Source organism: Nematolebias whitei, chromosome 22 (genome assembly GCF_014905685.2).
Source record: "Nematolebias whitei isolate Nwh7 chromosome 22, NemWhi1, whole genome shotgun sequence".
NCBI classification, from domain to species: domain Eukaryota; kingdom Metazoa; phylum Chordata; class Actinopteri; order Cyprinodontiformes; family Rivulidae; genus Nematolebias; species Nematolebias whitei.
In genome coordinates, this window is record NC_056519.1 from 26,650,716 (window position 1) to 26,663,013 (window position 12,298).

A 12,298-nucleotide genomic window follows, 5' to 3' on the forward strand; every position below is an offset into this window, starting at 1 on the left:
TAAAGCTTAAAAGAAATCTGACCAGTGAAATTACCGAACAGGTCACAGTGGACCAATGAAATGGGGGAGGGGAGAACGGAGAAGGGAGGGTAATGCCCCACCCCACATGCACAGAGCAGGGCATTCTCTTGTACGTGCAGAGCAACTTTTGCTCTGAGCTGGAAGACAGTACAAGCTTGCGCAGGAACAAGATCAAGATAGTGATCAATGACTTCCTGGTAGGCTACTGTATTTTTTTTTAACCAGCTGTGCTACAGCACTGTTCAGAAAAAAACATTTACTGTACATATTTGTGTATGTTACCAGTATGCATTTTAATTAAAAGTTTAAAAATATTTCTGTGTAAATATTTCATTTTACAACGTGGACACCTGCGGCTTATGACAAGCGCGGCCTATATATGTACAAGATTATTATTGTTTTTTTTTTTATTTAGTGGGCACGGCTTATATTTGGGTGCGCTCAATAGTCTGGAAATTACGGTAGTTAATTTATAGAGAAGCTTCACCACAATAACTCATCTGGATATCTCCTCAGAACTCACCATTCCTTCCCTGCTTTGGCCCCTGCCCTCAACTGGGGCACATTCAGAGGCATGTCCATAGCAGAAACAGTTTCCGCGGACCACCATATCATAGATGGCGTAGTAATATTTCTCTTTAATCTCCATACGAGAGTCCAGCAGGTTGTCTCCAAGTGTGTGCAGTTTGGTGAATTTAACCCTAAGATTGGTGATCTTCAACAGGTCTAAAGAAAAAGAGCAATAATAGGGTATTTATTAATCAATGATTCTGGTCTAACTCAAACTGATTAGACATTAGCTGATTTAAAGAGACACACTCTGAATTTTTGGGCTGTAGGGGTCTTCAATCCGAAACGCCGGATCCAAAACCCTGTAAATGACCTGAAAGAAGAAATCTTTTAATAATATACTTTTCCATTATGAAGAAGCACACTTCACTAAGAAATGTTTGGAGCAGCCGTGGTACCTCCCCCTCAGTGGACGGCTCAATGTCGGAGTAACGAGAGTCACAGATGACATCATCAACTTTCTGCATGGGACCATGGGAAACTAATGGGAAGGACGTCTCACAGTCATACGCAAAATAACGATAAACCTGCCACGTTTTTCCAAAGTCTGCTGATCGCTCGATGACCATGGCAGCTGGTCGAAACGTCTGAGGGAAGAAAACGAAGTTTGAGAAGATGATTAGTTCTACTAACACTGACAAAACTTAACAGGTATGACAGTCTCAAACTGTAAGACTTAAAAGTGAATAAAATGTACAAGTAAATGAAACACTTTTAAAAGGCAAAATAAAATGGAAATTAAAATACTAAAATAAATACCACAAAATATGTCAAGAAAATCAACGATTGCATACATCAACTAAATTTAATCAAAATGTTGAGCTGCACGTAAAAGAATCTCTGATTTAAATCAAGCCTTGTTTAATTAAATGTCTGCTATAGACTTAATTCCTGCAGCAGATCATACAATTGCCTTGGTGTGTTGTATGACTATGTATCTGTTAGCAAAATATCTAATGAAGCAATGGACAGATTTCTTTAAAACTCTCAGGAAATATATAATTGGATGCAAACCTGAATAAACATTTAAATCTACTTGATTCAGTTATTTTTAACTAGCCATATAAAACACAAACATGGCTAGAATTTAAAGTTTTTATAAACCATTTGTGACTTGCGACCTGTCCAGGGTGTACCCCGCCCCTCACACAGCGATTGCTGGACATGGGCACCAGCGACCCTCGTGACCCAAAATGGAAGAAGCGGGTAAAAGATAATGGATGGATGAATGAATGGATAAACCATTGTTATGTGTCTAACCCTAACCCCAGCCCTAAAACTATGCTAACAAAATGCTAATGCTAACACAAATGTTAACCAATAGCACAAGATGTTTTTAAAACTTTGCCATTGGCTATTAACGTAAGCTCAGCTATATTTTGCTGATTGTAGAGAATTTGGAGGAATAATTTGATGAGTTGACACTTAATGCCAAAGATTTAAGCAAAGATGTCTTACAATGTGTAGCAATTCAGGTATGCATTATGAATGACTGTCTGCTACTACCAAACCTAATATTTGCATTATTATTATATTTGCTAAATATTTGTCAAATTAACTGGTGCGACTGTGGCTGAGTGGTTAGAGCAAGCGTCCTCCAATGCGAGAGTTGGGGGTTCGACTTCACCAACAGTCACATGCCGAAGTGTCCCTGGGCAAGACACTGAACCCCTGCCTCCTATGTGTGTCCCATCACTGTATGAATGTGATAAAGCTCTGATTAGTCTCTTTAGAATGATTTGTTCAATTAGCTTTGTAGAGATCTAGTAGAGTGCTGTATGAATTGGTAAACGAGACACAGATTGTAGCGTAAAGCGCTTTGAGTATCTTGAAATAAGATAGAAAGGCGCTATATAAGTACAGTCCATTTACCATTTACCATTTAACTGAATTTTAGCCATTACTGTGCTGGCTATTGTCAATTAGCTGTGGTGGCCATCTTGTTTTGGAGTGACTCAAAAGTAGTAGATGTGCAGCCATTGATGAAGCCCAAAAAAGCTGTCAAGTCATCTGGACATATCTTTCTTGGTTTAAATATTTCTTCAAATGACCTGATTTAACTGTTTTGTGATTTATTTACCTGGATGGTTGAGCATTCATCAGAACATTGATGAAGCCCAGACAGACAAAAAAGTCATTGTCCTTTTTGCCTTTGACAGTGAACGATATGAGCAAAACCTTGACCAAAACTGAAAGATAACCCGTGAAGACCTTTGAAACAGATATAATGTGTCCTGTAAGAATAAACTTTTTATCAGAGATGTCACACTGCAGTTTTCTTAGACCAAAAGTAGTATTGTGTAGCAACAGTCACTGATTTAACAAAAGCTTTTGACTCTGTTGATCATTCCATCTTATTGAAGCAACTTGACCGTACTAAAATTTCGGGACAGCCACTAACATGGTTCCTTAAATATCTTTCAAATAGATTGCAGCAAGTGCAGGTTGACTCGCATACTTCACAATTTCTACTGGTTCTGCCAGGTGTACCCCAAGGCTCCATTCTTGGTCCAATTTTTTTCTCTATATTTATAAATGATATCTCACATTCTGTTAGTGAGGCCTCCTCCATTTACAGTAACTGTAAAAGGTGATATTATAGAAGAAGTAACAGTTTATAAATATTTGAGTATTTGGATTGATAGTGCTCTGTCCTTTTCACATCATGTTAATGTTTTGCAGTCTAAGGTTAAAGCGAGACTTGGTTGTCTATATAGAAATCAATTTTTGTTTATTCTGGCTGCAAAACGCACCATTGTTGAAAAAATCATTCTATCTATGTTGGATTATGGAGACATAATTTACAAACATGCCTGTAAGGGTGTCCTTCATAAGATGGACACAATTTATCATTCTGCTAATCGCTTTGTTACAAATGCTGGTGAAGATTCTCAGTCATCCAGGACATGATGAATTCAAAAAGCGTTCAACACAAAAACAACTGGACTTTATTTGTAACAGAAGACATTTCGCTCCTCATCCGAGGATCTTTCTCAATTCAAAGAGCAGTGAGTGAGGGGTTCAGGTTATAAGGCTGAGTGAGATAAGACACACACACATTTGTAGATTGACAGTTCACACCTAAACACCTAAACAGTAGGTCTTTGTTCATCTAATTCACAGATGAGGCCCCTCTGTTCCCATTAAGTGTGAAAACCGGCTGGGAATCAGTTTTAAAGTTGCATTATATGTTTTTGAAAGTGGAAATCTAGAGTGGTGTAGTGTATGCGGTCCAGTGCAGCGAGGACTGTCCAGACCTCTACATTGGAGAAACTAAACAGCCTCTTCACAGACGCATGGCTCAACACAGGAGAGCCAGCTCCTCTGGACAAAATTCCGCAGTTCACCTCCATCTCACTGATAAGGGACACTCTTTTGAGGACCAAAATGTGCACATTTTGGACCGAGAACACAGATGGTTTGAGAGGGGGGTGAAGGAAGCAATTTATGTAAAAAGAGAAAAGCCGTCTCTTAACAGAGGAGGAGGCCTCAGATTTCCACTTTCAAAAACATATAATGCAACTTTAAAACTGATTCCCAGCCGGTTTTCACACTTAATGGGAACAGAGGGGCCTCGTCTGTGAATTAGATGAACAAGGACCTACTGTTTAGGTGTTTAGGTGTGAACTGCCAATCTACATATGTGTGTGTGTCTTATCTCACTCAGCCTTATAACCTGAACCCCTCACTCACTGTTCTTTGAATTGAGAAAGCTCCTCGGATGAGGAGCGAAACGTCTTCTGTTACAAATAAAGTCCAGTTGTTTTTGTATTGAACGCTTTTTGTTACAAATGCTCCTCATAGATTATCATTGTCTCCTCCACTTTCCTGTTGAATGGCTTCTCTACATACTCATCATGAAAGTCATTAATTTACCCCTATATGACATTGGTGGTTATTCACCACCATATTTAACTCATCTACTACAACTAGCACTGGTTTGGAAGAAAAACACCCGATCCTCTCAGTATTTGTGGTTAACAACTCTAAAGATCGTCTGGCTTTAGCTCTGTGGCCTTTGCCTCTGCTGCTCCATCTGACTCCATCTGACTCTATCATCAAAAAACTTTGGATCTGATTTCACTTGTCTCAGTTTCTACTTTTAAAAATCATTTAAAAGCCATACTTAAAGATACTTGCTAATGTTTTCATGCTTAGTAATGTTATCATTTAACTCTGACGATGAACTGTTGTTAATGTAATTTGTGATTTCCTTGTTTGTTATTAACTACTATATTTTCTAGGTTTGCCTAACTGTTGTTTCCCTTCCCTTGACCCAATAAGTGCCTGATGGTGCTGCCCGGCCAGCATTGTAAATAAGTATTTGCTCTTAGTGTTTATGCCTGGTTAAACAAAGGTGAAATGAAATAAATAAATAAATAACAGGAGCCGAAAACATGTAAAACTTTATTATTTTGTCAGATTTTCATGAATCCACTCTGTGTATCTGTGAAGAACTAACCTTGAAGGTCATAATGAGATGTGTGAAATGAAACTCTGCCTCGAGGTTCAGCTGGATGGTGACGTTCTCCAGACCTGCACAAAGCAAAACCAAGTTAGACTTAAAATAATGGTCCGCAAAGTTAGGGCTGTAGTCCATTTGAGTCTCTAGGCTCTCAGAATGGTGCCAGTTGAACTTCTGTTGGTCATAACAGCTCCGGCTTCCAGCACGTCTCCCTGCAGACATTCCCGTCTTCCTGGCCCTTAACCCCAACTGGTCAAGGTTGAACTGGTTCTGTTGAAAGTCGTGTCCCATTAAACAATGTTTCCTCACCACTGCTAACAAGAAATGAATTGTTCCTATTGGAACACCTATAACAGGGCTATTCAACTGGTGGCCCGCAGGCCATTTTGTGACTTCAATCCGGCCCACCTCATAAAAAAATAAAATAAAATAAATAAATACACATCCATTATCTTTTACCCGCTTCTTCCATTTTGGGTCACGGGGGTCGCCGGTTCCCATGTCCAGCAATCACTGTGCGAGGGGTGGGGCACACCCTGGATATGTCTCCAGTCCATCACAGGGCCACATAGAGACAAACGAGACAAACAACCATTCACTCTCTCTCTTACCTAGGGACAAGACAATTTAGAGTTACCAATCTGCCTAACGTGCATGTTTTTGGTCTGTGGGAGGAAACTGGAGTACCCGGAGAAAACCCACGCATGCACGGAGAGAACATGCAAACTCCACCCAGGAAGGTCCCCGGACCGGGATTTGAACCGGCAACCTTCTCGCTGAGAGGCAGCACTTCTACCAGTTGCGCCACCATGCTGTCCTTCTTTAAATATGTTTGAGGGAAATTGTCCTGAGAGATCCAATAAATTTGTGTCTTTTTATGATTTTCAGCTGCATTAACTTTAACAGATAGTCATTAAAGTGAAAACAGGGTTTTATGATAAAGCAGGCACAGTTTATTTTTATTTTTTTCATTTTCACCGCTAAAATAATACTTTTTTTTATGACCAGCTTTGTTGGTCTCAACCGGTCCTTTCAGCCTTGGAGCCAAAACTAACAACTAAAATCCTGTGTCATCTTTCCGGCTCCGAGCTCCGCTGGTGACTCACAGAAGGTCGTTGCCAGACCCCGGCCTCGTGTAATCATGAAAGCCAAACCCCGATCCCGGCAGACAGGTGGACTGGGACGGGTCTGAGACGGATGGTGGAAGCGATTTTTAAAAACATTTTATGTATTAAAAATAAACTTTTTTTTTTTTTTTATCACTTCAGCAAATTTTTAAAACATTTTATGTATAAAAAAAATATTAGTTTATTTAAAAATTGTTTCCACTGTCCGTCCCAGACCCGTCCCGATCCGCCTGTCTGCCGAGATCGGGGTTCGGCCTTCATGATTATGCGAGGCCAGGGTCTGGGCAACAGCCTTCTGCGAGTCACCAGCTTGTATGATCCTTTGTGGTGACCAGCGGAGCTTGGAGCACGTAAGGCCGGGATCCGGAGCCCGAGCCCCGAGTCGGCACCACGGAGGATCTTCCACGATGACCAGCAGAGCTTGGATCCGGGAAGATGACGCCCTGCTCGGCCTGGTTCTGAGTCTCTGTGGGAGAGGACCGGGATAGACCAGCAGAGCTCCATCCAGCACGCTCTAAAGTTTGTCGTCAGCCACCAAGCATAAAAAACAACAGCACTTCAGCATTAGACCAAGATGTTGTCATTATTGTTTTTAAAATCTTTAAAATGGATCCAGACGCTGCTCTGGTCTGAGAAATTGCAAAAGTGGATCAGTGTTTTCAAAAGTTTCTGAAAGATCCAGTGACTCCGCCCTGACCAATCAGTGACCGACAGTGTTCTGATGTCACGTTTTTGTACCTATTCAGCCCGGTCGGAACCACAGAGCCAAGGGTTCTGAAAAAAGGGACCGGCTCTACATACCGTTACTAATGGAAAAGCCTCGAAACCGGGCTGAGTCAAGTCCACTTGGGCTGTACCGTTACTAATGGAAAAGGGGCATATGATCAGCAACTAGGGCCATATCATCAGCACACTTAATTAATGTGAAGTCTTTGTTGTTATGTTGCAACTTATTTAAGTATAAAAAGTATAAAGAGAATAAAAGTGGTATAAAAGTTATCAACTGAAAACCATGTCCACTCTGCTCAGATCTTCAGTTTTTCTGACGAAAAGCATGAACAGTTAGTTTTTTTTCCTCTGAGTGTAACAACCTGTGGAAGTTCTTACCGTTCTCTGACTGCCACCAGGTCTTCAGTCTGTTTGGAGCAAACGTGGTCACCACGTTCTCAATGCGGTGGCTATTGGTGTGACTGGTCAGCTCATCGTAAGTCACTCCTGAGTCACAAACAAAGCACTTCTTCTCCTCCTGATTAAAGGCAGAGAGGGGGAGAGGGTAAAGGGTTAACAGGGAGTTGAATTCTTCAGATTCCTGATGTTGTTCAGCAGAGATAAAACTTTGCAATCATACACTCTACATCAACTTTTAAAAGCACCACTTTCTACATCTGAGCTACTTCTGATTGCAACACCACTTTGGAAAAAGTTGGGACGTTGTGTAAAATGTAAATAAAACTAGAAAGTTCCTGGAGAAACTTTGATGGGGACTACCACATTGGGTCCATTTAAACATTTGGATTTGACAGTACTGTGTTTTAGGGTTCACTCTCAGCTGTAACCACATCACATTTTAGCTCTATAGGTGTAAAAACAACTGAGTTAAAGCCATATAATACTAGCATTGGTTGCCACCTTGAATTTTTAGATTTGAGATCAGTATTTGTTGGGCATTGCTCTCAGCTACCACCACACCAAATTTCAGCTTAGTATAGCTAAAAATGTCGGATTTATAGTATTTTTCCTTGTTATCTCAGGTGGCCATTTTGGTTCTTTGATTTGCAATCAGAGACTTTTAGAGATTGTTCTCAGATACCAATAAACCACATTTCCTCTGTCCATGCTCTTCCTGCTCTCGGTGAAGGCGGACATTTTTTCCCTCCTGCTCCTTCCCCTATCTGCCCTTCTTCTGTTTATTGTCTGTGCTGTTTGCTAACCTTTTGGAGCCTCTCGTCCAAATATATATCTTATAGCTTCCGAAATGTAAATCATGGATCTGGTCAGCTGGTCTCTCAATGCAATTGATCAAATTTTCTCGATGAGAAGACAGGTCAAAGGAAAGCCCTCCTGCCCTAATGGGACACTTGCAGCCAGATATACGACGGATTCCTGGGGACAGTGGAAGATAATGTGTCTGTCCATATTGTCGGTCGAAGATGTTTAAGATGCGTACATAAATGGATTCACGATAACAGGATTTCTGCTTTTTGGAGTTGGTGGTTACCTGGTATATCAAAAAATGTGAAAAACGCTGGCAGCTGTTCTGGCCATTATGACGCTGCCTGCCCTGTGTGAAGGGATGTACCATGCTGTGAACACTCAGACTCAGATGTTGTGTGAGCTGAGCCTTAAGCTGGATGTGATTCTTGCTGAGATCGCAGGTAGGGGTGCACTGATAAATCGGTCGGCTAATTTATCGGCCCCGATTTCTTTATTTTTGGGAAATTAGAAACCGTCCGATACTTGCATGAGAAACTGATTTTACTGATTTTTTGTTTGTTTGTTTGTTTTAACAACAATTGTCTAAACTTCATTTATATTTCAGAGCAGTACCTCATGGCCAGTTAAAACAAGTTTGCATTGTTTCTGGGATATTGTTCAAGGGCATGTTTTTCAACAAAATAATTTCAGAAAATGGAAGGTGCATTGTGAGCAGCCCGGTGGCGCAACTGGTAGAGCTGCTGCCTCTCAGTGAGCAGGTACTTGGTTCAAACCCCGGTCCAGGGGCCTTTCTGGTTGGAGTTTGCATGTTCTCTCCGGTTTCCTCCCACAGACCAAAAATATGCATGTTAGGCTGATTGGTAACTCTAAATTGTCCCTAGGTGTGAGTGAGAGAGTGAATGGTTGTTTGTCTCTATGTGGCCCTGTGATGGACTTGGGACCCATCCAGGGTGTACCCTGCCCCTCGCACAGTGATTGCTGAACATGGGCACCAGCGACCCCCGTGACCCAAAATGGAACAAGCGGGTAAAGATAATGGATGGATGGATGGATGGATGGATGGAAGGAAGGTGCATTGTGACCTTATAACACCTGACAGTATCGCTAATAAAACAAAATCGGAATCGGCAGGTCAGGATTTTTAGAAATCAGTGATCGATGATTGGCCAGAAAACTGCATTTGGTGCACCCCTAATCACAGGCCACTTGCGGCTCCACTTGCGGGTCCTGAATCTTGCTGGTGGGAAGGAATTGATCTTGAAGAAGTTGAAAGCTCAGCTCGTGGGAATTGACCACAAATTTGGCTGTTTGGAATCGCCATTGAGATGTACCAGCAAGACTGTAAGGCAGATGGAAATTAACGGAGTCTGCCTGACCCAAAACAGCTGTTATTATCTGAATCTGGTTCCACCGTGTCGGTCTTGGAAGGCTGACTATCTCAGATTCTCCTGGATGTTATGTGAACAAGATGCTATGCTCCTCCTACCCGTTCCGTTCCCCAAGGACATCTGTGAACCTGTGTCAGCGCTTCACCGAGGCCGGCTCTGACATCTGGATGCATGATCAGTTTCAGAGGAAACAAGCCCATCTGCTGCATACACGAATATTCGAACCACAGCATAAAAGCTATGGTTTCAGTCAAAATTGGCAATGTGTAAATTGCACCTGAATCTTATCAGAAATAAAATGGGCAGAGGTTCAGTCTCAACAAAGTTGTGTCAAAAAATAGTGAATTTCAGAATAATATCCCTCTGCAAAAAATGCATCACATCATCTGCAGTTTAAAAAAAACTCAAGAACTGTAAGAACTAAACTTTTCAAGAATCTGGATAAAGCTGAGCTCAAAGGACAAGGCTGGAAGTCATTATTAGATGGCCGTGATCTTCAGGCCCTCGGAGGCCACTGCAATAAAAACAGGTCTGACACAGTTTCAGACATCGCTGCATGGGCTCAGAAACTCCTCCACAATAATGTTTCTGTGGACACAGTTTGCTGTGCATCTACAAATGCTGGTGAAAGCTTTATAATGCAAAGAAGAAGCAATCTGAACACCTTCCAGAAACGCTGCTGTCTTCTCTGGCCCAAATCTTACTAAAATGGTCTAAGGCAAAGTGGAAAACAGTAAATATGAATTATTATTAACTTATTTGCCAGTTATGAAAACTAGTAAGTTTTCTGAGTGTCTTCAGAAGGTTACAAACACTAACAAACAACTCCAACTGCACAAATTTATTGTTAGTCAAAGCCAAACATTTAGAGTCAAGTTCACAGAAACCCATACAAAATGGTGAGATCCTCTAAGTAACAGATGGCATTTTGTATGGATTTCTGTGGACTTGACTTGGACCCTTTATTTATACAGGTTAGTCTTGTTGAGTCTCGAGGACTCATTTACAAAAGCGCACCCGGATATAAGTACAAGTATAAATGTTCTCATAACATGAGTGGCAGCACATGGCTACTGAGAGAGATGTGCAGCTCTTTTAGATCAAGAATCAACCACCAGGTTGCATTTTATAGACTTTATCTTACTGTTGAACACAGACAGAGTGAACTCACAGGTCTTCGTGACAACTACCTCCTCACTCATGGTTACTTTACTGAATGGTCTAACACAAACTAACATTAATGAACACATAATCTTGGCTAAGAAGAACAGAATAATCACTAAAAGAACAATGCTAAACAGCTAACTGAAATTATTAACAATGAACATTAAGTTTACCCATAATCCCTCCCTGAAGCCATGTGACCAGCAGTCAACCACAATGAAAGAATGAGGTAATCTCATTGAGTAATTAGATAATTAATTAATTAGATGATGTTATTAAATTACTTTTATATTTATGAACATTTCTGTTTAGTGCCCTGAGATGACTTCTGTTGTGACTTGGTGTTATATAAATAAATTGAATTGATTTGAGTCACGATGACCCACCCCTCCAAGAGAGACATGTATCGAGGTTAAGAAAATCTGACCAATGAAATTACAACACAGGTCACAGTCAAACCAATGAAACGGGGGGGGGGGGGGGGGGGGAAGAGACAGGGAAGGGGGAATCATATCTATCTGATAGATTCCAGTTTGTAAATGTAAATAATAAATCTTCTTCATACACCAAAGTTAGTCATGGAGTTCCTCAGGACTCAGTGCTTGGGCCAATGGTCTTTACTTTATATATGCTTCCATTAGGTAAAGTTATTAAACAGCATGGGATACATTTTCATTGTTATGCTGATGACACACAATTATATTTGTCCATTAAACCCAATGAATCCAGTCAGTTATTTAGACTACAAGCATGTCTTAAAGACATAAAAACCTGGAAGACCCTTAATTTTCTCCTTTTAACTACAAATAAGACTGAGGTTTTGGTTTTTGGACCTGAGCACCTTAGAAAACATTCAGTCTTTATCCCTCCTTAGATGGCATTATTCTGTCCTCCAGATCTAATGTTAAAAATCTTGGTGTTACAGTGCCTTGCAAAAGTATTTGGCCCCCTTGAACTTTTCAACCTTTTGCCACATTTCAGGCTTCAAACATAAAGATATAACATTTTAATTTTTTGTGAAGAATCAACAACAAGTGGGACACAATCGTGAGAGGATTGAAATGTATTGGATGTGTCAAACTTTTTTAACAAATAAAAAACTGAAAAGTGGGGCGTGCAATATTATTCGGCCCCTTTACTTTCAGTGCAGCAAACTCACTCCACTCCAGAAGTTCAGTGAAGATCTATGAATGATCCAATGTTGTCTCAAATGACTGATGATGATAAATACAATCCACCTGTGTGTAATCAAAGTCTCTGTATAAATGCACCTGCTCTGTGATAGTCTCAGGGTTCTGTTCAAAGCGCAGAGAGCATCATGAAGACCAAGGAACACACCAGGCAGTTCCGAGATACTGTTGTGGAGAAGTTTAAAGCCGGATTTGGATACAAAAAGATTTCCCAAGCTTTAAACATCCCAAGGAGCACTGTGCAAGCAATCATATTGAAATGGAAGGAGTATCAGACCACTGCAAATCTACCAAGACCCGGCCGTCCCTCTAAACTTTCATCTGGAACAAGGAGAAGACTGATCAGAGATGCAGCCAAGAGGCCCATGATCACTCTGGATGAACTGCAGAGATCTACAGCTGAGGTGGGAGAGTCTGTCCATAGGACAACAATCAGTC

General features: G+C 40.9%; 1 protein-coding gene across 1 annotated transcript in view; it reads right to left on the reverse strand.

The window, feature by feature from the left end:
* LOC119428567 (laminin subunit beta-1) overlaps nt 1-12,298 on the reverse strand; it is a 200,423-nt gene that overhangs the window by 145,992 nt on the left and 42,133 nt on the right. The window contains exons 3-7 of the mRNA XM_037696250.1: nt 7,291-7,429; nt 5,054-5,127; nt 990-1,178; nt 841-904; nt 545-747 (exon numbers count right to left, since the gene is read on the reverse strand). Of these exons, the coding sequence (XP_037552178.1) occupies nt 545-747; nt 841-904; nt 990-1,178; nt 5,054-5,127; nt 7,291-7,429 (669 nt within the window). The remainder of the gene's footprint in view (nt 1-544; nt 748-840; nt 905-989; nt 1,179-5,053; nt 5,128-7,290; nt 7,430-12,298) is intronic.